The sequence below is a fragment of the Phaenicophaeus curvirostris genome, chromosome 4 (genome assembly GCF_032191515.1).
Source record: "Phaenicophaeus curvirostris isolate KB17595 chromosome 4, BPBGC_Pcur_1.0, whole genome shotgun sequence".
Classification (NCBI taxonomy): Eukaryota; Metazoa; Chordata; class Aves; order Cuculiformes; family Cuculidae; genus Phaenicophaeus; species Phaenicophaeus curvirostris.
The window spans coordinates 793,888-818,800 of NC_091395.1; the positions used below are offsets into that span (position 1 = coordinate 793,888).

General features: G+C 47.4%; 1 protein-coding gene across 2 annotated transcripts; it reads right to left on the bottom strand.

The window, feature by feature from the left end:
- Positions 1–224: 224 nt before the first annotated feature.
- Positions 225–24,665, bottom strand: G3BP2 (G3BP stress granule assembly factor 2). Of its 2 annotated transcripts, XM_069855038.1 has the most exons (12): positions 24,603–24,665; positions 17,249–17,367; positions 15,383–15,464; positions 14,190–14,363; positions 13,216–13,306; positions 12,613–12,715; positions 11,186–11,366; positions 10,143–10,241; positions 5,818–5,920; positions 4,139–4,267; positions 3,838–3,956; positions 225–3,090 (listed from the first exon to the last, which is right to left on the bottom strand). In XM_069855038.1, the coding sequence occupies exons 2-12, from the start codon at positions 17,341–17,343 to the stop codon at positions 2,818–2,820; spliced, it is 1,449 nt and encodes a 482-aa protein (XP_069711139.1). In that variant the 5' UTR covers positions 17,344–17,367; positions 24,603–24,665; the 3' UTR covers positions 225–2,817. The 2 variants fall into 2 exon arrangements, with proteins under 2 accessions (XP_069711139.1, XP_069711140.1); XM_069855039.1 differs by lacking the exon at positions 10,143–10,241.
- Between the last annotated feature and the right edge of the window lie 248 nt (positions 24,666–24,913).

Here is a 24,913-nt window from a genome sequence, read left to right on the forward strand (position 1 = left end):
GGTGCCTTCATAAGCCAATATCCTGGGGAAGGAGTTTGCGCAGCCTGGCAAAGCAGAGCTCACGGACTCAAATCAAACGCTCTGAGCAAAGCACACACCGTGGGTCTGCAGCTGCCCACTGCCTCCCGACAGGTCCTGTACGAAAGCCTCTTCTGTACGGCCAGGGAGGAAACTGCGCTGCACAGCGGCCTGCGCTCAAGACAATTAGGGACAGGGATGGATGCTGCAGACATCAGTAGTTTATTGGTATGTTTAGGCAGAACACATTCAGAATGGAAATGTAAAAGTAAAAATACTTTCCACCTGCAACAATTACACTAGGATCTACCAGCAGATAATGCTCGACACGGTACAGCGACAACAGTGGGAATCCACTGTCTCAGACACCCACTAAAGCCAGGACGGTCAGCCAAGTTGTTGAAATGGAACCGCAATGACAACTCCCACCATCCACAAACCAGCACCTAACGGAACGGCCAGCAAATCCCTTCCTCCCCTCTGAGGTATCAGCGCCACCGAGACGGTCGAGGGCACGCAGGGGCCGCAGCCGGGCAGGCGACCCATCGCCCTGTGAACTCCTCTGGACAGCATGCCAGGGGTCGGCCACGTCACTTAAACAAGAAGCAAGCCAGAAAGCACAACGGCTCCGCAGCTCTTTTCAATCCTTGTTTTTTGTCATCAAGCTCATTCCCAGAGCCATTTGCCACACACCAGACCGGGCAGCCACAAACCACCACAGTGCTACAGAAGGAAAACACGTGGAGGAGGCTACGCCGAACACTCTGGCAGCAAACTGCTCACCAGCGGCAGCCGTCTGAGCCCAGGCTTCAACGCCAGGTACGGCTGGTGTGTGGCAAGCAGTCACGGGCTACAGACTCCCAGGTAATGGCCAAAAAGGCAAGACCTTCAACGGAAAACCAAAATATGGAAACGGAGCTGGAAGAAATGTGCTCTGGAAGAAAAAGGCTATGAAAATAGTGCAAGACTTACCATGGAACACACAAGATCCCAAGTCTGGGAGAAAACAGACACTTCGCTTGGCCCAATACACCAGAAAAGATATGTGCAAAATCTTCCAACTTACTCAAAAGCAGGCAGTGATTCCATAATCCAGAGCCAGACCGCTCCGACGCCCCATCTGCTTCTGCTGCAAACTGCCATTAATGTATCGGAAGCCTCTCACACTTAGGAGCAGCTTTACCTGGCAACACCTCCACAGATACACGCACAAACACCCCCCTCTTTTCCTCCTGATGCCTCTGAGCCAGGCGCTTGCTGCCACCCCGGCGTCCAGGGGCCTGTCCTGCCCGCTGCAGCTCCAGAGTAGGCGAACGCGCTCCAGGACGTCATTCAGGCCTCTCTGCCAGAACAACCCAGCAGGCAGACGGAAAAGGAGGAGGTGTCTTTTCTGTCCTTCCGTCCAGAGCCACGCAAGTGTCAGCTTCAGCGGAGCTGTGTGCAAAATGAGTAGAGTTTTCCAAGAAGCACAACCGGAAAATGCAAGTACGTAAGAGCTGCTGTTTTGTTCTCTGAAAATCGCAGTATCCTCCGGCAACAAGCTCACCCCACACAGGACGCTCGCTTCTACCGGTTACAAGCGTTCTTGGCTGACTGCTGAAGTTCACGCCCAAGAGAGACTTCAACTCCGCTTTCTTTGACACCGAACAAAGAGAAGAGACAACCTGGAGACTACTTGGATGCCTTCTTCCTCCCTTCCCCCCTCTGCAAAGAACCAGGCGAACTTGTTAATCCAAGAGCTAGGTGGATGATCGCTTTTGCAACATTTACTGATTGAAAGATACCGCAATTTGTTTTTAATACAATTTTTCAAGGATTTCCTTTAAATGCTTTGCAGCCGATTGGCTCTGCAGCACAGTAAATCATACACGATACTGTACAAAATCACCAGCGAGACTGGAATGACGTATTCATAGAAGGCACCATCATGCTTATTACATTACCAGAGAACTCAAATACAGTCAAGACAAGTTTCACTGTACAATGCGTATCGAAGGGGAGCGGGGAAGGAGGAGTGTGTTGAGCAGCCATCCCTGTACTGACGAGGGGCAGGTAGAAAAATCTGACGTGAGCTACCAAACTTGTTTCCTACCGAGGGCTACGGCTTTGAAACACTGGCTTCTGCTTACTTTACAGCTAAATGGATTCCTTCTGGAATAAACCGGTAGTCTTATTAAGGTTTGTGTGTGGACACGTGTTGGTCACAGCAAGCAGACCAGATGCCCGCATCGTTTCACAAGCTATTCTGTCTGAGTAAGAGGATGAAGGCGTTTCCCTCCGATGCCTCCTGCAGATGTCGATACAAATGAGTTCAGAGTACCCATTAGTGCATTCTGATGAGTGCGTAAACACGAGTTTGTTTGGAGCTGAGTGTTCTAAGAAGGAAAAAAAAGGCAAGCTTCTGCAATTGCACAAACTGCACTATTTGTGTTTCCAACAATAAGAGGCAGAAACAGTAACATGTACACAAAATGTGCAGCAGAGGGTTTTGACTGAAAGGACCTGAATTCTACTGGGCATGTCCTTTAGTTCACTTTTCTTGCGGAGTTAACCGGTCTTTGTTTTTTTTCCAGTCCTCAATTCTCCACGTCTACGTTTATAAATTAACAGCGTGACTCCTGTTGTGAAACTGGGGAAAGAATGTCCACCTCAATTTAAACTGGAAACCAAAGGATGCTTTCACATCAAAGAAATGATCAGAAGGGCTGTGTCACATTCCAAAGCCAAAAAAAATTAACGAGAATGCAAACACGATGGATAATGTACCACTGCCAAGACCGTCTGCCCACAGCGGAGGCGTCAGCGGCGCTGTCCAGTGAAACGGCCTTCCATCTGCCCGCTGCCTCGTCCGGAGCCGAGCTTCTGTGCCATGCCACCTCGCGGAGGGGGTCCTCTTCCATCACGGTCTCGCATCATGCCACCACCCACTATTCCTCGGGGCCCCCCGGGGCCTCTATCATTGCGACGAATATCCCTACGGTCATCGCCTCCACCTCGGGTCTCTCTTTCACGAGCGGCTCTGGTTTTTTTCTCTTCCACGTTCAAGCGCACCTCGCCCCGGAACATAATGGGCTTATAGGGAAAAGTTTTCAAGGCACACGTTAGTCACCATTTCACAAAGCCCACTTACACAAGGCACATGAAACACTGTGTTCGCAGCATGCGTCAGCCTACCTCCACTTGTGCCTCTAAGACAAAACTAACGGTTCCCTGCACACATAACCTTAGCCCTAGGGGTCTACGGCAAACAGAACAGCACTGTTAAATTCATTCGGCATGCAAGGAATTAAAATGTCTTTCTTGGGTAAGGGCAGAGCTGTCTTTAGCCTCTTCACTGCTGGCTTTCGCCTTTTCACTTCAGGGCTACGTGGCTCTACCAGGGTTCACTCCCATGTCCTAGCCATGAAAACTGCTGCTTTCTCCTCTGCCTCCTCAAGTCACCACCGCAAACAACCGTGCTCCTTTTTCTCAGCCTCAGGACACAGAGTTCAGAGATGCACGCGATGCCCTTCAAAAGGTTACGTACTCAACTTTCAGCGGAAAAGCATCTCTCAAAATAAGTGCTGAGGCCATGTGGTGTCTGTGCACAGAAGTAACAGACCTGAGTTTGGCATGATGCGGTTTGAGGGGTGCTGGCACAGCTTTCCTAAGCTACTGAACCCTCCTGACACAATGAGGGTGCCAAAACGATGTTTTCCTTACAACAGTTCTTAGGAACGAATGCTAGAAACAATGGCCATATGAGCTGGGATGGCCTGCACCACTTGGGAGTTCAGGTGCTTACCCATCCTCTGGAAGCTATTCAACGTCAGTACTTACTTTGGCAACTAAAATTCGCTGGACCGGCTCAGAATCGTCAAATACCACAAAGCCAAAGTTCGGCAGCTTTCCTCCCACACCTTTAGTATTTATACGAAGTTCTACCACGTTTCCAAAGCCTGGGAAAACACCAAGGAAAAGCCACGTTATGAGAAACCACGGTGCCAGCTTTACCACCCCTCCGCTTGTTCCACACCACACTCGGAGTGTAAAGGTTACCCTGTGTGGCCCTGAGTGAACATTAAACGGGTTTTGAACACAGTTTTTCCTCTTAATCTCTGTAGCTGAAACCGTTACTTACTCATGAAGAACTCTTTCAGTTCACTCTCATCAATATCATGTGGCAAGTTCCCAACAAAGAGCTGGTGGCTGTCAGGATAGCGGATTATTCGACGGTTATCTGACTCGTTCTGTTCCATGTCCCCCCTCCCTGTTGCCAAAAGAAAGAAGAATGCAGAGCCACTGAGGTTAGAACATGCAAAGACATTGACAAATAGCATCACGCGCGCTCACCCTAATGGTTCTGCCCCTCCAGCTCTGGAGCGGGTGGTGCAGTGAGAGGCATTGTCCTCCACTTCACATAGTCCCGACAGTTCTGTGATAACAGCACAATGCATTTGTTTTCTTTTTTCTTGGTTTCCCTGGTTACATTAAATAAATCCATGTTAACTAAAGCATCTGGCATACTGGACATGACCCTTTAAGAGGCTGTTGTAACTTAAATTGTTACGCTGAAGAGAAGCTCACTACCTCTTTAAACACTTCTTTAAAACATGAGGATTTTAGCCACCTCCTTATCAATTCCTTACCACAACATCAGCACTTCAGCACTCATATTAAAAAGTGTCTGCCAGTCCGCTCTTCTGGCTCTCATCTTCCGCCACTGTGTCCAGAACACAAGGGAGAGTTCCTTGTGTTCCCTCCAGCTCAGCTGAAGTACCAATATGCTGAGCAGCAGGCAGGAGGAAGTCTTTCCCGGTACCTCCCTACTGCATCCCTGCCTGCCCTGCAGCGTGGCAGCAGCACGCTATTACCCCTCCGGTACCTCAATACTCCAGCGTAGGGACGTACCCCTCCTCTCCGCAGCTTCCCCTACCAGCCCAGTGACAGCAAGCTTGCTAGCTCATCGGAAAGGCTTTGTTAAGCAGATACAACAGCTTGATGACCTCCTCTAAAACTAAGCTTGCAGGCTGAAGCTCTACCATGTTATCAACCGAGACATCAGCTTTTTCCCCCCTGCCTCTGCCACCCCGTAGTGTGTGACCAGAACTAGGAGACTCTGTCACCTGTTCTCTGTAGGACTTGCATTATTACATTCAAGAGTGGAAATGCAGATTTGCAACTTGATTCAGCCAAAAGCCGCAGCTTGTGCTGCCTGCTGCAGATGACATGTTAAAAACCCAAGACATGTGGACCTGTAACAGATGTCACGGTGCCCTCTCGGTGCCTTAAATCCTTTCGGTCTCAGTGCTGTCCCCAAGAGAGGATATACTTGCACTGAGCAAAGCAAAAAGTGCTTTAAGCCCCATCCATACTGCAGTTCAGTACTTACTGAGAACATCCATCAGAACTCATTTTAGCTAGAGCTGGTGGAGACGCTTGGTTTTCTCCCAAAATAAAGAGTCACAACAGGTATTTCAGAGCTCTCTCTTCCAAACTTCAGCAAAATTAGAGGACACGGAAAAAACCACTGAGATTCTCATACCAGCTTTTCGCAACTGCATCAAGGCACATGAAAAGTACTCAAGGACATAAGGAAGTGGCCTGACCATTAAAAACATTTCCACAAAACAGAAGGTTGGAAACAACGCCTGATCTTTGCAACAACTCATCACCAACTCAGACTTCAAATCCCCTTCCCCAGTTTTTGTGGATGGCAGCAGCAACAGACAGTTAACGATCAGCCGAGTACACTACAGGCACAGAGACACAGCTCGTTAGCCAGGCCCAAGCAGACACACCCAGGCCGATCCATGTTACCTGGTCGAGGTCCTCGGGGCGGAAAACCCGGTCTTTCCCTGGGACGCTGCTCACGTACACGAGGAGGCTGAGACTGCGCTTCAGGTTTAGTTTCAACTCTTGGCTAGAACAGGAGGAGAAGAGGTATTAACAAACCCTGGCCCAGTAAAAAAGATCCCAAACCCAGAATTCACCAAAATAAAATAAACCCCACCACACAAGCCATAGCTAAGTGGCATGCACAAAACAACTCCATAAGATGTATGTCCATGTCAATGTGTTTGGGAATACATTGTTTCACCTCTATAAATTCCTCTGTACCAATCCAGGACTGCAGCGCTCTGTTATGTCTGCTAAGGTGCAAAGCAAACCTCTCTTGATCGGAGTGTCTAAGGTGGATTTTCCATGTTTGACCAGGCACTGAGACCTCAACGCTCTGTTTTGCAAGAATCCCTCAACCTGACTAAAAACCCCATAAAGGTGAAATAAAGCTTCCTTGTGCCAAGCTCAAACTTCCTGGATGAGAAGGCACTCCGAGATGAACACGAGGAAATGGGAAATCACATTTTCTGTCTGCGTCTCTGAGGGATTCTTTTCCTTGATCGCAGGACAACTACGATGAAACTACTAAACAGAAAGAGGAGAACAAAACAAAAGCCCTCACAAAGGTAGTAAGTATTCCTGACACAATAAAGCCACCTGAAATGACTATTTCTAGAGTAAAATGAGGAGATTCTTTCTTGATGTCAAGACCATGATGCTCAAAGTACACTCTTCACAGTCTCAGCAACTAGAACACCTATTCCACTTTTGCAAGCAAAAAATGCTTTTACAGATAATTTTAGAAAAAGAGACAGAACAGCAAAAAATATATCTATGCAGCCCGCTGGTCACTGAAGCAATTTCCAACAGTTTTCATATTCCATATTCTGTACATCAGTTCAAGACTTGCCCCTGTGCTGGGTTCTTATCTTAGAAAAGTAAAATTATCCCTAGGAGCAAAAGGAAGAACACTAGCTTCTAAGGAAGACCAAACACAAGGACAATGGCCGCAGGCCCAGGTTGCCGTGGAGAAGTCATTTATATTAAACATCTCTCTTATTTTCCTTTAAGGACTGAAGATAACCAATGGTTCCAGACAGAGTGTGCCTCATGGGGGTAAAGAGATTGTATTTTACATGAGACATGCAGCTATTGCACACTAAGCAGATGTTTCAGCCCTTCTACCACTCATCCTCTACCCAGCTAAGCATTAGCTGCCCTTCCAACACTTCTAAGTCACTTTTCCGTTCCCAAGACTAAGCTACAAAAATTCACCTTCCTGCTAAGATCCCTTGGAGGTCTCCTGCCATCTGACTCACACATCTTTACCACACTACAAATTATACCTCAAAACTCGACACATACCAACCCCGACCACTTACAATTGTGGCTATCAGGCTTAATCACTCAGTCCTTCCGTCCACCACAGCAAAGACCTGCTCAGTCACCGATGTCCTCATGTTAAATCCCAAATAACTGTTAGCTTTCCCCCACCTGCTTTGCATTTCTCTAAACCTCTTACCTACGGCACAAACATTCTCTGTCTACAGACACAGCAAACTGCTGATCCCATCGGTGGCTCAGTATCCAGCGCCACCCCTTTACACAGCAGCAGGCTTCCTCAGTGCTCCCTGGCACTACTGGAAGAGGAAAGCCCTTGCGCAGAACCGTGCTCCCTCCAAACACCACGGCACCCCGAGGTGCCTGTTCAGGGCTGCCCAAGCTCCTTTCACAGAGAGCTCAAGGAACGGGCTGAAAGGCGCAGAATACTGGACTTCAACAGACAATGGCTACAGGAACGTTCAGCCCAGGAGCCAAGCACACCACAAGCCTCAGCCTAGCAGAGTCACGAGAACCATTAAGGAAAAGGTGACATAGTCTCTTCTCTTCAGGAATTCACACGGGGAGGGAAAGGGACCTCCTTCTGCCACAGCAATGCTACTGGCAAGGACAGTGAGACCAGCCACAAGTCAGCTGGAATGTGGAAAGAGCAAGAGAAGAGATGGCTCCAAAGGTGGGCACAGCTCTGTTGTGGACATCTTACAAGGCTTAAGAGCTTCTCCAGAGCCAAAACACATGCATGTAAAGAACCAGCTGGCCAAGCAAACCAGAAACCATACTGCACATGGAAGGAAGAAAAATCCCAGCACCTCTCTCCAGAATTCCAGCAGCTAGGTTAGATGCAGAGCTCGCACGGCTACCACACTGTCTCCGAGGCAAACAGGGACCATGCAACTTACTGAAAGCATTCATCACTTCCACCAAGGCGCTGTAGGTTATAACAGAGTCTATCCAGAGCCCAAGCAGATTTAAGGTGGTGAGAAAATGCAGCGTCTATAAACAGATCTTTCCCTGAACTCACCACTTCCGAGCCAGGAGACTTGAGTGAGGAAGCACCCTGCCTGCCTTCGCCCCTCCGGCAGCTGATGGGTTACTGCAAACAGGAGGTCAGGATATCAGGAATTGCTACGCAGAGAAAGGCCAACTTTTCAGGGCCAACTTTTCAGCATAGGCAGGCTGATTTCTCATCACCCACAAGAAGAAAAAGTGCAAGAAATGCTGACCTGTTGAACTCCACAGCTGTAAATAAACAGGAACTGAACGGCTTTATAGCCAAACCAGTACACGTGCTGTCCTTTGATGGGTACCGAGGCAACATTAGAGAGACTGTATTTTTAACGCAATAAAAGATGGGGGAAAACTGGAAAAACAGACAAAGGAATGAAGGGGACAGCTTGTAGCTGCTTTGTAAGATCACTGATGCTGGCTGGAATGGCATCCCAAAGCAGCCACCCACCTACCAGGGCACTCCACTGTCCTTGTTCACACGCACAGATCTGACATTAATGGTTTCAATAGAACAGGAAAAAGCTGCTACTGATCTGCCACTCCTTGCAGAAATCGTTCTGGTGCCTCTTCTACCAGCTTCCCCTGGACCATGTCTGAAAAGTGGGCAAGAAAAGGAGCCAAGAGCTGACTAATCCTGTCTCCAGAAAAGGAGAGTTGAAATTCTTGCCTCTTCAGTGTGGGTCAGAAGCTTCCACTCAAACCTGAACTCACAGCAAGAGTAATCTAAAAGGCAGGAGGCATGACAAGCTGCAGAGGCCACACGAAAGAGTTTAAGGGGACATCTATAAGCTATATTCTGCCTTCTTGAACAGATAACTAAAGGATTTTTGCAGTCATATTGCAAACCCCCACCCCACTACTGCTGTAAATAAATCAAAACCCATTTTGGTTTTGCATAAGGGAAATCTGTTCTGCACTAGTAAAAGCACGTTTTTTACAGCTCAAACACCCCAAAACTCTCAAGGCCCTGCTGAAGCTGATGAAGACAGACAGCCATTATCTGACCTCCATGACAGTTCTGCCAGGCCAGAACCAAGACCACAAAGCCAGGGGCGTTTGCTGGGGTTTTTTTCTGTTCTCTTTTTTAACATGCATTTGGCTGAAGCGATGCCCTAGACAGGTTCCTCTCTGACAGTGAAAAATTGGAGAAGAAAGCAGTGCAAAACCAACCGCTGCAAGAACCCAGCTGCTCTACTGGAAAGGGCTGGCCATAAGCTACCACAGCACAGAGGGCTTCAGTACACAGCACCAGCAGAGGATGTTAAAGCACGTATTTTCTGTTTTGAACATTTTTATATAAATGGAGGCACCTGAATCAAGTCTCAGACCGTCTCACACTAGCTTGGCATGTGCAGGACCTGAGCTATCACCCGGTCAAACTCCCTTTCCTCTTTCCCCTCCTCACTCAATGCCAGACAGCATTGTCCTGGCAAGGAATCATGAATCCTTCCATTCCCCACACAGTCATAAGTTGGTACAGGGTTCTGTGACAAGTTAATGATAAACGGACAATGAAATCCAGCGCATTTCTGTAGATGTTGGCCTCATAAGGCAATCGTGCACCCCCTCAAAGACAGTGCTGCCCGTTTTTATTGCCAAAGCACTTTTGCCAAAGAAATAACCCTTTCAAACACACTTTAGAAAGCCACCTTTTTGTGGGGAGCTGGTGTTTTGGTGTCCCCCCCTTTCCTTGTAAAGCAAACCATATCTCATTAAGACAGGCCAAAAATCTGTCAGTAGTGATTTCCTGTGTTCACAAGAGCAGACTTTCATGTCACCATCACCCAAAGTTACACTGTATGTGCCTTTGCTTGCGACAAGGAGGTGAGTGCATTCACATTTAAGACACAATTAATTTGCGCAATTTAAGTCAAACAAATTGTTCCGTTAATTTAAAGAACTGAAGCAGTTTGCAGAAGCAATGAGACAATCCAAGGTGTTCACAGATGGGTTACCTGTGAGACGGGTGCTTTAACATGGGGCGGAATTCCAGAGGAAGAAACAGTACCACTAGGAGGCAGGTTTTTACTGGTCACTGAAGCCCAAGAGAAAGCCTGCAGGAAATGCAACAAACCTAGGCTACTAATCATGGCAAACCACTGACAGTCTGACAGGGAAAGTTGTCTGCTGGCAATACACTTTCGGTTCACATCTGACCATTCAATAACTGTTGTGCAAGCATTATGATGCAGATACGGAAGGATTTGTGGTTCTAGCCGTCTGTGGACTCCAGCGGGGCAGAGCAAGTGTGTACTGCGCCCATTACCACTGCTGGAGTGAGCCCAGTCCCCTCCACATCCCCAGATCACCGTTCTCCGAGGACCCACACCCCTGCAGTGTTAAGTGCCTTCTGCACCAAGAAAGAGCAGATGCCAGAAGGTGGAAGTAAATATGGAAAAGAGAAAAAGGACAAAAATTTAAAAAAATACAAGAGATGGGTTGGAGCTGGGAAACAGCATCTCTCCAGCTTTCAGCAGTTCCTCCCGTCTCTCCCAAACTCAAGAAGTGTCACCACAGCAGATGACACAGTGTGTACAGTGGGTTTACGTATGGGCATCCTGCCTCTCAGTCAATACCCTGTGTCGGTGCTGACCCTAAACTGCCCGCAGTTTTGCAGGTGTCAGTGCTTTACGGCTTTTTTCAAGGAACAGCAGTTGTTCTCATCATGTGAGATCTTTCGTGGTGGCAGCTTGACGTGTTTTCTTAACATAGGTTAACCCCACTTCTAAAAAGGTTTACACATCCATAAAACTACACACGCGCTTTACAAGCAGAGCATTAAATTTACGATGGGTGACTTGAGCAGCACTTAAAAATAACATCCTTTCCTTTTCACTGAAACTCCACATTTTTACAAGCTCAAGGTTCCAGTCCAGCTGTTCATTCAGCGTGGCACTGAAAAGAGGTACTGGTTTGGCTCTCAGAAAGGCTAAGCTCGAACTCACATCTTCTGGTTTTCCACCAGCACCCAGAAGCACAGACAGAACTATAAACCGACCTTTGGTGGTTCTTGTGGTAGTGAAACAGGTTCTACAGGAGGAGGAGACGGAGACTTCTCTTCTAGCTCCTCAAGGGTCTTCTCTTCTACTTCAGCCTTCAACTCCTCAGTTTTTGTTTCAGACTCCAGTTCTGGCTCAGGTTCGTGAGATGATTCTTCCAGAGCCTCCTCTATCCCATTGCTACAATAATCAAAGGCATTTTATGCAGCTTATCAAATTGCTTTGTATTTAATGAGTTATTATAAGCTATGCTGTGGTAACAGTTGGTATTAAAAAGATGGTTTGGTTTCCAGTTGCTACTACTTAGTACCTCCATACACAATACTGTGAGGAGATACCCTGTACCCCTCGAGTTGCAGACAAAATCAGATTCTAATCCTGCAAAGCCATTTTGCAGTTCTCTGCAGATAATCTGAAAATCACAGACATATAAACTCGTTAGTGAATATGTACTAAACTCAAGGGCTGCTGCTCCTAAAAGAACAGAAGCAGTGAGAGACCAGTGGAAGATTAAGCTATACACACAAATGGAGGCCATTCTGGAATGAAACCTGTAGCTTATAAATAAGAATGCCATACAAGTTCCTTCCCAAAGGAGTTGTGAGCCGTGTTTACTGAAAATCACACACAACTTCCTCTCCACTGTGTGTTTGAAAAGTATGGGATCTGAGGTTCTTCGCTTCTCTCTTCAGCCACCCCAAATGCTTCCTAAATTCCAAAGACTATATCTGTGCAGCTACTGCCACAAGACAGGATATGCCCAATATGAGTATACATGAACAATGGTGCCTTTGCCACTTCTTTCCAACCGGTGCAGTAACCTGCACCTTTCCAACTGGTGCAAAACCATGACCACAATTAATGCTTCTGAGCACCAAACACTTCCCATGTTATCCTGAGTTAAGTCACTGCCAGAGTTTCAGCACAATCCCCTCTTTTGTCCTTAATATTGTTTAAATTTTAAGATATTCGGGGCAGAAATCCATTCTTCCAATCCAGCTGTACAGCAGCTTCTCAAATAGTCGACCCTCCCCTCAGTTCCAAGTGCTACCCAGACCTAAGGAGTAACCTGTCGTTAACCCTGACTTTGTGCACCCACCTACTCAAATGACCTACATCCTGTCAGCTCGCTGTTACAAGTTTATACGACAAAGGTCCCATGAAGTATGTGCAGAACCACTGCTGCTACCTTTGCACCTCACATTTGAAACCAAAAGCAAAAATAACTAACAAATGTAAGAACATCCCCCACTTCCTCTCTCCATTCGAGAAGCAGCATTTGAGAATAATAGGTTAACGTAAAACAGATCCCTATCAAGTGCAGTTTCCTAAACTACCTCTTTGATCATATTCAGAATCCAAATGCAAAGCAATTCTACCATTCTTATGAAAAAAGCAACTTCATATAATAAAAGGGACTTCTTACGTTACAGGATGGTTCTCGTAGTAAGTACTGCTTGCGTTCTCTTGTACAGGCTCGGGTGAAGGTTGTCTTTCTTCCTGCTCCTCTTCCACCTCTTCTTCAGACTCTGACGCAAAAATAAAAACTCCTTTAAACATCTCTGCAAGTGCAGACAAGCTGCATTTAAAATAAAAGCATATTAAACTAGTAATCAAAATAAAGCTTCATCGACAAAATGAGGCAAAATTAGCTGCAAGAAAAGACATGAGACCCTTCCACTCATTCAGGCAGCTTTGTTTCCTACTATTTTCACAAAAAGGAGACACTGCTGCTACGAGTTCTGAGCAGAGGGTTTGAGCACCTTCTAAAGCAGCAGATGCTTTTCATGTGGTAGCAGTAAATAATAAAGATTGCACTATTGGCTCATAAATCTCCGATGATTTTGGACTGGCAGGCAGTTTCAGTAACGTGCCCTGTAGCCCCTGCCTCAGCCCTCTCCCAAACGACCATGCTCCATGAGAATACAGTACAGTTCACGTCCTTCCACCTCCTCCAAACACTTGCAGAAGCTCTGCATACACACTAGATGAACAAGAACAAGACAAATGCTACAGGTACAGTTCTCACCTTCATCAAGTTCTCCTTCTGAATCTCCAAATACTTCATCTTCATATCTGAAGATATCGTTATGAACATAGAACTTGTTTGGAACAGAACCCTGTAAGACAGTGACACACGTGGTTTTGCATCTACACTATATGAGCAGATGACAACACGGACGGATCAGACACAAGCTTTGAGGCGCACATGATATTTTGGAAAAGTACTATTTCATTAAAGCCATTTTCCAAGTGGTACCTCTTCAAGAAAATGACTGAATGGCAACTTCCACCCCAACTGAAAAAACAAGTTTCAAGCAGAAACAAAACAAGTTTGCTAAGTCACAGCAATTGTAGATTCTAACTAAACATAAAGTCCCTCGGTTTCATCAAGGAATTTGGATTTTTCCTCTTAGGAAAACTTTACAACAAAAACCAGAATAACTTTCACAGGGTGACCGTATGCTTACAGCATTGCAAAGGGAAATACGAATAAATCCAACAAGATTATAAGCCATTCATCATCAACCATACCACAGTTTGTGAAGAAGTTGGTGGGGGCAGAATCAGAAAGAACACAAGACACCCTTTCCCTTACACAGCCCTGCTCTCGCAAAGAGCTGCAGTTGAGCAGTAGCCTGCAGCAGCACCAACCCACACTCCTACTTGTCAGCAGATTTGAAGCAAGTACAGAACTATACTCCAGACCTGACCTGCAGAGCTCAGCCTCATTGGTTTTTATTTATTTGTGCCACTGGCAGCTCCCAAATGCAAGCTCCAATGGCTTTGGATTACTGCTCCCATACTTGAAGTCTAAGAACACAAGGCTGGGTCCAACACTCTTGTTTCTCAGCACTTGCACTGTGACACATTCAGTGATAGCCTCCAGGCCAAGCTCTAAAAGCCAGATCTTATCTTTTGCCCCTGTATGACAAATTGTAGCTGCAGGCTGGGTTTCCACCACAGTGGTTTGAAATTGAACACAACCCTACATATACGTACCTCTGGAGCAAGCACAAAAGTCTGCATGAACTTCCTCATGGGCTGCCCGTTGTTTGACAGCTCTCCCATTACTTGCACAACCACTCCATCGCTCAGCGTAGCGTGAGCATCCACGTGACGGATCTTGGTGTGGCATTCACTGAACTGTAAGGACATCACTTTCTTGTGTATCTCCTAGGAAACAGAGTTACATTTCAGCTATAGTGAGTTCTGCACAGAGCTTTACACCTGTAAAACACCAGAGTCTGCACTAGCACAAAAAGGCACCCTGCTGAAGCCCAAAGGGTAAATGCAGGAACCCAGCAGCGTCTTTCCCCAAGAACAGTCTACCTGAGCTCATCTAGCTTCTACCTCAGAGTTTTCCACCAGGGCTCAAGTACTCCACAGAGTAGCCAAATAGCACAGAACTTGCTATCCATTTTTTCCAGCAATATATGACCTATTTTAAGGCTTTGTCTTTTTTTAAAGGCCTGTGAGAGGCATAGGATTTACATTGTGTTAAAAATAAACAAACATCCTTCCTAAACAAAAATCCCCAATTCACTACACATCCATGAAGTACCCTGACTTGACAGGAGTGGGTAGCATTGGCAATGGCAAGATTTCTGTGCTGCTGTATCAAGTTCTGCTGGTGAGAGAAGAAGAAACCAAACCTGTCCCGGGCTAAGAGACACATTGCTCCAAGATGCGGCTCCACATGAACAGATGCCCCTAGAGACAGACATCCTTCTGATAAAGAGCCTCAACCAACATAAAAACTTGAGTTTCCTGCACTTACTTCACTTATTCATAAGCTACCTTCCACTTCAGGAAAACTTCACTCACAGAAGGATTTGGTAACATACACAATTCCACCTAACTCACAAAGATCAAAGCCTCCTTGCCAATGAACCAGTTCTAACCAAAATGGGATACATCATTAGGGCAAGCCTAACAGGTCCTCTTGGTTTTGTTTCCCATCCTAAACGTATTTTCTGCAGTCCAGACGCAGAGCCGATATATCAAACATGGCTCACAGTAAAAGCAGCAACAATCAAACAAAAAAACTCAAGCGAACAAATCCCTGCCTGCCTCTGAACAGGAGGTTCAGATGTTATTTACCAGATAAGAAACTCAAATGTCAAGAAACAGACTGATTTATATGGCAAGTTCTGAACACGGACGAGGACTACAGGACCAGTTTTGATACGCACAGCTTGACCATACACTGCTTCTTGTGGTTTCCCACTGGCATCCAGTCCTCCATGGACATAAGAAGAATTCCTGCCATAAAATCTGCAAGTAAAGAGACATAAAGGTCACAGTCATGAAAAGTCAGAACCAGACCCAACAAGTAGTTCAGCCAAAAGTTGTAGAGCTCATTGCATCAGGAATTTCAGCACAAACAGAAATTCAAGACACATTTTCCACTTTCAAGACTCCAAGAACACGGTGACAAGCTTAACAGGCAATATTCCAGCCTGCCCAAGGTATGTAGCTAGCTCCTACTCTGAATTTCTGTTCTCTTTAAGCTTAATGCATGAACAAGGATTCAGACTGTACAGACAACTTCCCTGAGCAGTCAGCACACCTCCCCATCCATCCCATCTCTCTCCTACATGTGGCAGCTATTTCACACTCCACCTTTCCAGGAAGCAATGGCCAAAGAGCTTGTTACAAGCCTCCAAAGTATGAGAAATGCCCAGATTCCTCCCAGGGACCACAGCTCAGTGCGAGCCTGCGGAATAAATGCTGTCTGAAATCAGTGTGAAAGCCAGCAAATGAAAGAAGGCCAAGCAAAATTGCACCTTTTGAGTCTCTTAAAGGAATTTCAAGGGCTGATCTCTACAGACAACGTGTATCAAAAGGATGCTAACTGCACACAGCAACTGTGAAGCAAGGGTCCCCTTCCCAGGCCAGCTGCGGAAAACAGCCAGACACGGTCCATACCTATGGAACACAGGTCCTGGGTGAGAGCAAGCAGTCAGTTTGTGGATCAGATACTGATACATTACACGGATGTACTTGCCCAGCTGTTGACTGATCCAACTCATTTGATCAAGTTCTAGGGGCAAGCAAAAATTCTGCAACTGCTGAAAGTCCTGCTTTCAACTCCTATTAGGTTACTAAACATAAACAAGGAAAGCCTGGAATACACTGCTCAGACACCTTAAGATAGATTGAACACAGAGAACAACATGGTTCCACAGTGATTTAAGTAAAAATGGTACCATTATTTTCCCTGCCTCAAAGCTGCAGATGAAAAGGGGCATTACTCAAAAGACTAAATTCTTCAGTAAGCCACCTGAACTCTAACTGGAGTTCAATCAAACGGTCCCATTTTTCATCATCAACCTGATGTCAAGTTCTGAGACAAGACCAATCCAAACAGCAATTGCTTTTTTTCCTTTTATACACCGGCAAAGCTACTTCCACCTTTATTTCTTAACAGGATTTGTGGTTTTCTGCTGCTCCAAGTCCACGTGTAGAAATGCAAAATCTTAAGTGACAAACTGTATGCAGTGAATGAAAACCAGAAAGAGAAGGAGGAAAAAAGAGGGGGGAAAAAGAAAGAAACACATTCAGAGTACCACTTAATAGTGGGCACAGGGAAAAAAACTACTCTGTTTGCCACCTACCACCTACCAGGACATTTAGTCTTAAACATCCAATCGTAACCTGGATAAAACCTCCTCGAGGTAGTGCAAACTGTGGCACCATGAAATAATTAGCACACTTGCCTAAGGTACTAAATGCTTTCTCTGCCATTTCCGTTCCTTTTCTTTTCTGTCTTTTTAGAAAAGTGCTTCTGGAATACGCTCACAACACTGCTTTGCCAGTGGAGCAGCAGCTTGCTTTCCCACAGAGGAAATACCTTGATAATATGCCATGCACCCATACAATCAGACTTGCTTCTGGAGCCTAAGGATTTTTCAGAACAATCAAAGAGCTTCCCGAGAGCCCCAACGGGAGCCAAGTGCATTCTCTGCCACGCTTAGAAATGAGTGTTTATCTGGTTCGTAATGAACAGCACACGCGGGTGTTCAGAACATCAGCCACAGCGTGTGTGAAGGTGTTACCTGTGCAAGAAGTCCGGAGCTTTATTCAGCAGAGTGTAGTACTGTCGCACAAACTCCCGCCCTACGAGCAGGGGACTGGGCTTCTCCATCACCATCTCTTTGGTACACAGGGTCAAATGCTGCAACGAAAAAGATTCACATTAGTTTGAAGACTGCCCTATACATCGCAACCTCCCCACCAAAGGGTGAGTATAGTGGCATCAGAATTGAAACAATTCTGCAATCAGGAATTTAATTCACGCGAAACTACTCCACCGGTTCAGGAACACCTCTCCCTTTGAGTAAATAAAAATATTTCATTCAATTCCAGTGTTACTTTGACAAAGAGGGAACAGAGAAGACAAGTCCCTTACCAAACAGGCGCTTTAAAAAGAAAACAAAACAAAACAACAAACAGAAACCCTGTTAAAAACCTCTACCACCACCATTTATTTAATCCTTTGGCAATAAAGTGATGAACAATTAAAAATCCAAGTTCAGCAGCACTGCAAACCAAACAGGAACACACTTTCTGAAGGCAGCTAGCCTTTTTATCTCAAAGCCAGCCTATTTATTTCAAAGCAATCCACTTCCAAAGGACGCTGTCACATCTGTAACAGGAGCACCGGTATTCTGTAGTCATTCTGTGGGCTGGATTCACGTTTCCTGAGGACCGGGAAGGGAAACCTTTATGCTCAGAGACAACCAAAGCCTGAGGTGCTATGTGTCTGAGCTAACTGCATTTCACATTTGTCACAGAATAATTTAGGTTGGAATGACCTCTGGTGTCCCCTGGTCCAACCCGGGCACAAAGCACGACCAGTTTCTGACATGTTGCTCATTGTACCAAATTCTGAATAAGATGATGTGCTGACATGCAAACAGAACTTCCACTTGCAAGCAGTGCCTGTCGTCACTTAGTGAAAGAGGGATCCGCACCTTTTGAAGCCAAAGGCAGCAGAACATCAGTTCCCACTCTGATCCTCTGTCCTATAGGCTGAACAAGCCCAGCCCTCTCGAAGTCTCCTCTCTCTGGGTGCTCCAAACCTCTAAAGAGCCTGGTGACCCTACACTAGACCTGCTCCAGCATGGTTGGCTCTTTCCCTTACTGTGGAGCTAAAAATGGTAGCAGTTGTCCGGGCTGGGGTGTCACAAGAGTCCACATGGAAAGGAAGAATCTTTTCTCCTTGCTACGCTCCGCTCACCAGCCCAGAACGCAAACGCCCGACACCCCAGCAATGGCATGCTGCGGACCCACCGCACTTTCCTCACCCAGGAAGTCACTCATGCCATCGCGGAAAGCAAGCTAGTTGGTCAGTTAAAACTCGTCCTTGGTAAACCCAGGCTGGGTGCTCCAAACACCACCTTGTCCTCCATGGATCTGAATGCAACTCCTAGGAGGACTGGCTTCAAAAGCCTTTCCAGGAATCAATTCCCCCTACCTTGAACAGTTCTCAGTTTTACTTGCTCTGCTCCTACCCATCCACACTGCCTCACAGACCATCCTTGCCATAAAGTGATCTTCAGTGCTCTGGAAGTCTTTTGATGGCTTGCCAGCACCCGACACATTGCGTTTCCCAGGAAGTCTGAACTCACTCGTGAATACCAGCACCTGCCATCATCAGACTCCCTCTAGTTCTCTCAAAAAAGCTGAATCTGCTTTCTCTCTCAAAAAACAAATACGCAGGCAAGGCAGCAGGCAAAGCCCAACACAGAAGGTTTGAACTTGGAGATAAGAAACAAGAAAAATTGCTTCAGGATTTTAAGTGGGAACCTCCAAAGAAACAAAATCTGAGCAATTCAGGGATCTTCCTAACATGACTCATACTACAGCAGTGGCACGCACATGGGAACTTTACTTAGAAACCAGCCTTAAAAGGACAAGGACATGGTTTCTAGAGGTGAGGCTGTTCTCCTTTTGCTCCCCTGCCCCACAGGCAGGTGATGAACACCGAACTGGTGACACGATCATCACCACAAGAGAACGCACAGGATGGAGCCGCACCACCATTTTTAAAAAGAATCTATCAGAAGCAGATCACAGCCAGCACACATTCTCACAAATGCAGCAAAGTGTGCATGTTAACAAATTGCTGGCGTACCACAAGAAGGCTGAAAATGCCTCTGGGTACCAAGCACAGTAACCTGTGACAAATCACGACACTGCATCAGATCTCTGTTGCACTGGGCCTGTCCTTCACTGGAAGCTCCTCCATTTCAAGGAAGGCTGACAAAACCTTTCAGTAAACCAGAGAAAAGCAAGTATGCAATAATCCCACACAGCCAATTCCTCCCTAACGACCTCAAACAGGAGTGGGTTTGCATGCTTGGAGATGAGCAACGTTCACCTCTGTCCATACAGATTCACATCACAGAATCGCAGTATGTCTCAGCACAGTTCTTCACCTGTCTGAGTATTATTTCCTTCTGTTGTCTCTTCAGAGATCTCGATAGGGGTAGCAGAGGCTTAATGAACTGTTCAGGTCATTAAAATGCAGTAAAATAAAAATGCAGGTATTCCTTGTTGTGAACAGGGTTGCCATGAAATCAGGCTTTAAAAGATTAAGGTCTCCTCATGTCCTCATCAGTACAGCACCTCATAAAGCCAGAGATCTGAGTCTGAGCTGGCCCAAAGGGTTTGCAGGAAAAGTCACCCATCAAATTTAAGCCAAGACCCACGGCACTGCCATCAACAATTTAAATAGTTCAAATTTAGAGAAAACCTTTACCTCCATGTTTTACCTCTCCCTGTAGAAGCCCACAAATACTCTACGAAAGCTGGTTTTCCAGTTTTCATCTGTACATACTCAAGAGTTGAGGAATAACAACCAAGAAAGCAGGATCTAGGTGCTCTTCTCACTTGAATAAAATAAGCCACATTCTTAGAACAGCCTGAGTAGCCACTGGGAAAGTGTCTTAATGAGAACTTCCTGCTCCAGGTAGTCCTGCACATTCTAGCCAGGACCAAAGTACTGAAACTGAAATGGTGAACACCAGAAATCAAATAAATCTACCTGCTAGTTTCTTTATGGTGCAGGTGCGTTGTTCAGAAGACCCCTGCATCATACACACTGCCAAAAGTCATAAGCTGCACAGACGGGATAACATCAAGACCATGCAGTTGCTGCTCACCCACAGGTAACCCTGCCTACAGCAAGGTGACATAACGATTAATTGGCAAGAGTTAATTTCCACCCTGTTCAGTGCTTCTGACTCCTGCTCTGCCAGGAAGGCACACCGGATAGGCAGTGCATTCTTGAGTGAGGGAGAACCACAAGCCACATGATGCATTTCCTAAGACTCACATGCTGGAGGGCCCAACAGAACATGGAATCCCTTTCTTCTTCAAACAAGTCTCAGAGGTAAGTGCACCTACCAGAGGGACCAGACTCCAGAACGGAAGGAACATACACCTGCACGAGTGCAACATATTTTGCAACTTACTGGCATCACTCATGTTCGTAATAACTCAATAATGACTTAAGCTCACAGGTGGGACTGGATAACCTCATTACTGTTACCTCCATCAACCAAGCTCCTATTTTAAGCTATTTCGAGGAAAACAATGGAAGAGTTAACAGAGAAAGGAATTATTTGCATGCAAAAAGGAGCAAATGAACAAAAGCAGAAAGGGCATAGTCCTCTGAAGAGCACACCAAGCCAACTGCAGAGCACTACTGAAATAACCAGTAAGATTCATTTAACTTTGTGACAATGTTCTGTTAGCTGCAGGTACAAGGTCATTACTGACTCTACTCAGCTCAGCCAAAACCATCTTTCGGTGGTCCAGGACAACAACTGCCAGCCGTGACACATAAAGCAAGAAGTCAGCCTTTGCAACAAGATGGAATCGGTGAGGGTTATACACATGAGATAGAGCTGATGTGAGGACAAGCATGCTGAAGTGTTTAGAAACCAACTGCTGCAATAATTTCTCAAGTCCAAGCTGAATTAATAGCATGCAAATTCATTCAGCCTGTAATCATCTCAATGCATAAAAAATTATGTATTAAACTGTGTGTGTCAGTTGCTTGACTAAATAAAAAAACCCAAACCAAACCATCACCCGTCAAGTTTGCAGAGGTGGGCAGTGCACCTTGTTTCTGAAAAAGTATTGAAGGCCACTGCACATCGAGTAGTTAAAATGTCCACTGGCACACACCTTGCTCTGCTCACATTCCAGAAGCTTTTCCCCTAAACTACACATAAGCCTTCTCATTATTTCTCTTATCCTGCAGAAAAAAAAAAGTGTGGCTAGCCACCCATGGTAAGACATTAAGTCACCTGAAGCGATGACTGAGCTGCAGAATGGTGGCGTGCACACTTAAAGTCAGGTATCTGGGGGATAAACGTGGGCACAAAGCCCTTGCCTGTGCCAAAGGGGTAGGTCAAAGCCACCCCCATCCTGTTTCAGGTCAGACCAACAACAGCGATGCTGCCTGGATGCTTTACCGATTCCACTTCAAAAGCTGAGCAGAGTTCTGACAGGAGCTCAGCAAAGCATCATCTAGACTTGAGGGCAGCCCCCACCAGGACAACTTGTTAATGGCTTTGGAAGGGAGATGCAGGCCTCACCATTTGTTTTTACTGAAAAACAATGCACAAGTGCAATATAGTGGTTTATTGACAAGCTAATTTCATCCTCTAAAAAATGCGTCTATACAATTCATCTACGACTAACATCACACAGACATCAAGCTGTAGTATGGCTTGTTCTTACACCCACAGCTCTATAATTTGTGTCCAAGTCGCGGATCAGATTTGATTATACCACTAAAACCAAAAAGAAAATGAAATAGGGGAAAATATCAGCTATTAGAATCCCTTTACTTTGTAATCTCAGCTACCTAATCTGCTAGAATCTGAATTGGCTGAGCCCTGAGACACAGCACACCCATCTTTCAAATCAGTCTGTCCTGTGGGGATGGGCTGTTTGGGTTTTTCTTTTGAGAGGAGCTCAACAGCACCCAGTATTTTAGGTGCAGGACTACTACAGGGGACCATTGCCTGGGCACCGAAGCTGCCACACCCAAACCCACCCCAACAGCAACAGCAGCAGCGACCCCAGCCAATGGCACTGGGGGAGGCACCACATCTCCCTCTGTCATTGCCCAGTGCCAGGTTCAATGCCTTTCTTCTGACATGTCACCAGATACACCTATTAGTCTGACACATGAATCTTTTCCTCGGGAAAAGTAGCGTTCCTTGAGTTGCAGTGCAGTTCTTCATCTGTCAAACACTCTCAAAAGAAATGACACCCAGTGTCACAACTGCTACTGAGAGAGAGAATACCCCAATTCAACATCGTGTGCTCGGATACTGTGATTCCTCAGTGCTGTAAAATATTATTTAACTGTGATAGTACGTGTATAACCTCCCCTCCATAAAGGAAAATGTTATCCATAAGGGCACTGGCAGGTAAGCAGACTGGATGCTCAGCTCATTCTGTTTTCTCTGGTTTAAGCTAGCTATCACAGAGAATGTTTTATCCTGCTAATGAAGAAATCATACCATACAGATCGCAATTCCACATGGGAAGCTCACACTGTGAGAACACTGCAGGAGCATTTCAAATGGAGAGCCAAATCAGGTCTCTGACACTCAAACTGCCAAAGGCCATACCAAGGAAGAATCCTGCAGAATGGAGAGGTTTTCCTCGGGCAGGTACAGCCCCGCAGGCAGATTTACGATCACAGTGAACGCAGAACAACTTGTTAATGACAGCAGCACCTCAGACTGCAAGCTGACGAAGCCTACCCTCACTGGCAGTGCTACGATACCTTCAGGACCTTGGGCGCAGAGAACATCACCTGCTCCACATCACTTTGCGTGACAGACAGCTCTGAGTAGGACAGCATAGTCATACTGAGGAACAACCACTTCTTGTCTTACCCTGCTACTACTCCCCAATTGAAAAGGTCCATAATAGAAATGGAAAAACTGCTGATATTGTAGACAGTAGAGTGCTTTACACAAAAAATAACTGCTTACTAACAGAGGGTGTCTTTCTCCTCATGCTTCTCCATCCTATTCCAGACCAAAGACTACAATCCTGGCTTTAAACATCCAGGTTATACAGAAGCAGCCTACCTGCACAAGAATCAAGCAAGGAACAAAATAACTCACCCTGTTTCTCAGCTGTTCAAAAATACCTTCTTTTGTAGCGAAGAACGCTTGCACACAGCTATGCCTAGAACACACTGAGGGCTCGGGAACTGCCAATCCAACAGGAAAGGCCACAATAACAAAACCTACGTGACTGACAACATCTTTCTGCTTGAAATCAAACAACCATCTTGCACCCTATCATACTCTGCTGTGTTAGGTGTTTCACGCAGCGGTGCCTGGCACCGAGTCCAAGATCCAGAGTCACCCAAGCAACTGAGGGATTTTGAAGCTTTGCCATGGGGATACTCCTGGACATCGGTGACGCTCCTGGGACTGCAGTGACCTCTATGTGAGCCCAGAGGTGGAAGGAACAGGAAAAGCCTGAAAAGATGCCAAGAAGACAAACGAGAAAGGCTCAAAGAAACACAGAATCTCCTGGTTGTAGAAGACCTTTGAGATCATCAAGTCCAACCATCCCTGAGCACTGCTAAACTGCCCCTGAGCACCTCGTCTGCCCATCTGTTAAACCCCGCCAGGGATGGGGACTCCACCGCCTCCCTGGGCAGCCTCTGCCAGTGCCCCAGAACCGTTTCCATAAAGAGATTTTTCCTGATGTCCAGCCTGAACCTGCCCTAGCGCAGCTTGAGACTGTTCCCTCTTGTCCTACGCCCTGTCACTTGGGAGAAGCGCCAACACCCAAGCGGGTCTCGGGTCATCCGGATCTGCGGAAGAAAAGGTGCTGGCGGCAGCCTCGGCCATGCTCCGCCTGCAAGCGGGGCTGCGGCGGGGGAAGGAGCAGGCCGGGTCCGTGCGGCGAGGAGAGCTCTGGCGGCCCTCGATGCCCGCGGGGGCGGATCGACCGCCGGGGATGCGGGGATCGGGCTCCCCTCACGGCGCCATGACCCCTCACCCGCCCCCCCCCTCCCCTCAGGCAGCCCTGCGCGCGGATCCCTCACCTGCCCCCCCCCCCCCCCGCCTCCGCCTCCCCTCACGGCCCCGCGCGCGGATCCCTCACCTGCGCCCCCAACTCCCCTCACGGCCCCGCGCGCCATGACCCCTCACCTGCCCCCCCCCCCCCCCCGCCTCCCCTCACGGCCCCTCACGCGGATCCCTCCCCTCCGCCCCCCGCCACAACTCCCCTCACGGCTCCTCGCGCGCCGCTCCCTCACCTACCTACCCCCCCCCCCACCTCTTCCCCTCATGCAGCCCCGCTCCCCTCCCTCAGGCGGCCCCGCGCGGCCGGGCCGGCCCCGATGCCGCCGCTCACCCCTCGAGGCGGTGTCCGGGTGCCGGGGCGGCGGGGCGGGTGCCGGGGCGGGCGGCGCGGGGCTCGGCGGGGCCGGGGGAGGGAGGGGCGGCCGCGGCTCCGTCCGTCCGCGCGTGCCTGCGCCTGCGCGCGCCTGCGCCGGGGGCCGGGGGGGGAGGGGGGAGCGTGGTGACGTCACCGCAGGGCGGGCTGCGCGCGGCGCCGCCGGAACCGGAAGCGAGGGGGGGAGCGAGCTTCCCGCCAAAGCCGGCGGTGGCGGCGCGCGCGCCTCCCCCGGGCCCCGCGGCCGCCGGCTCCCGGAGCGGCGCTGG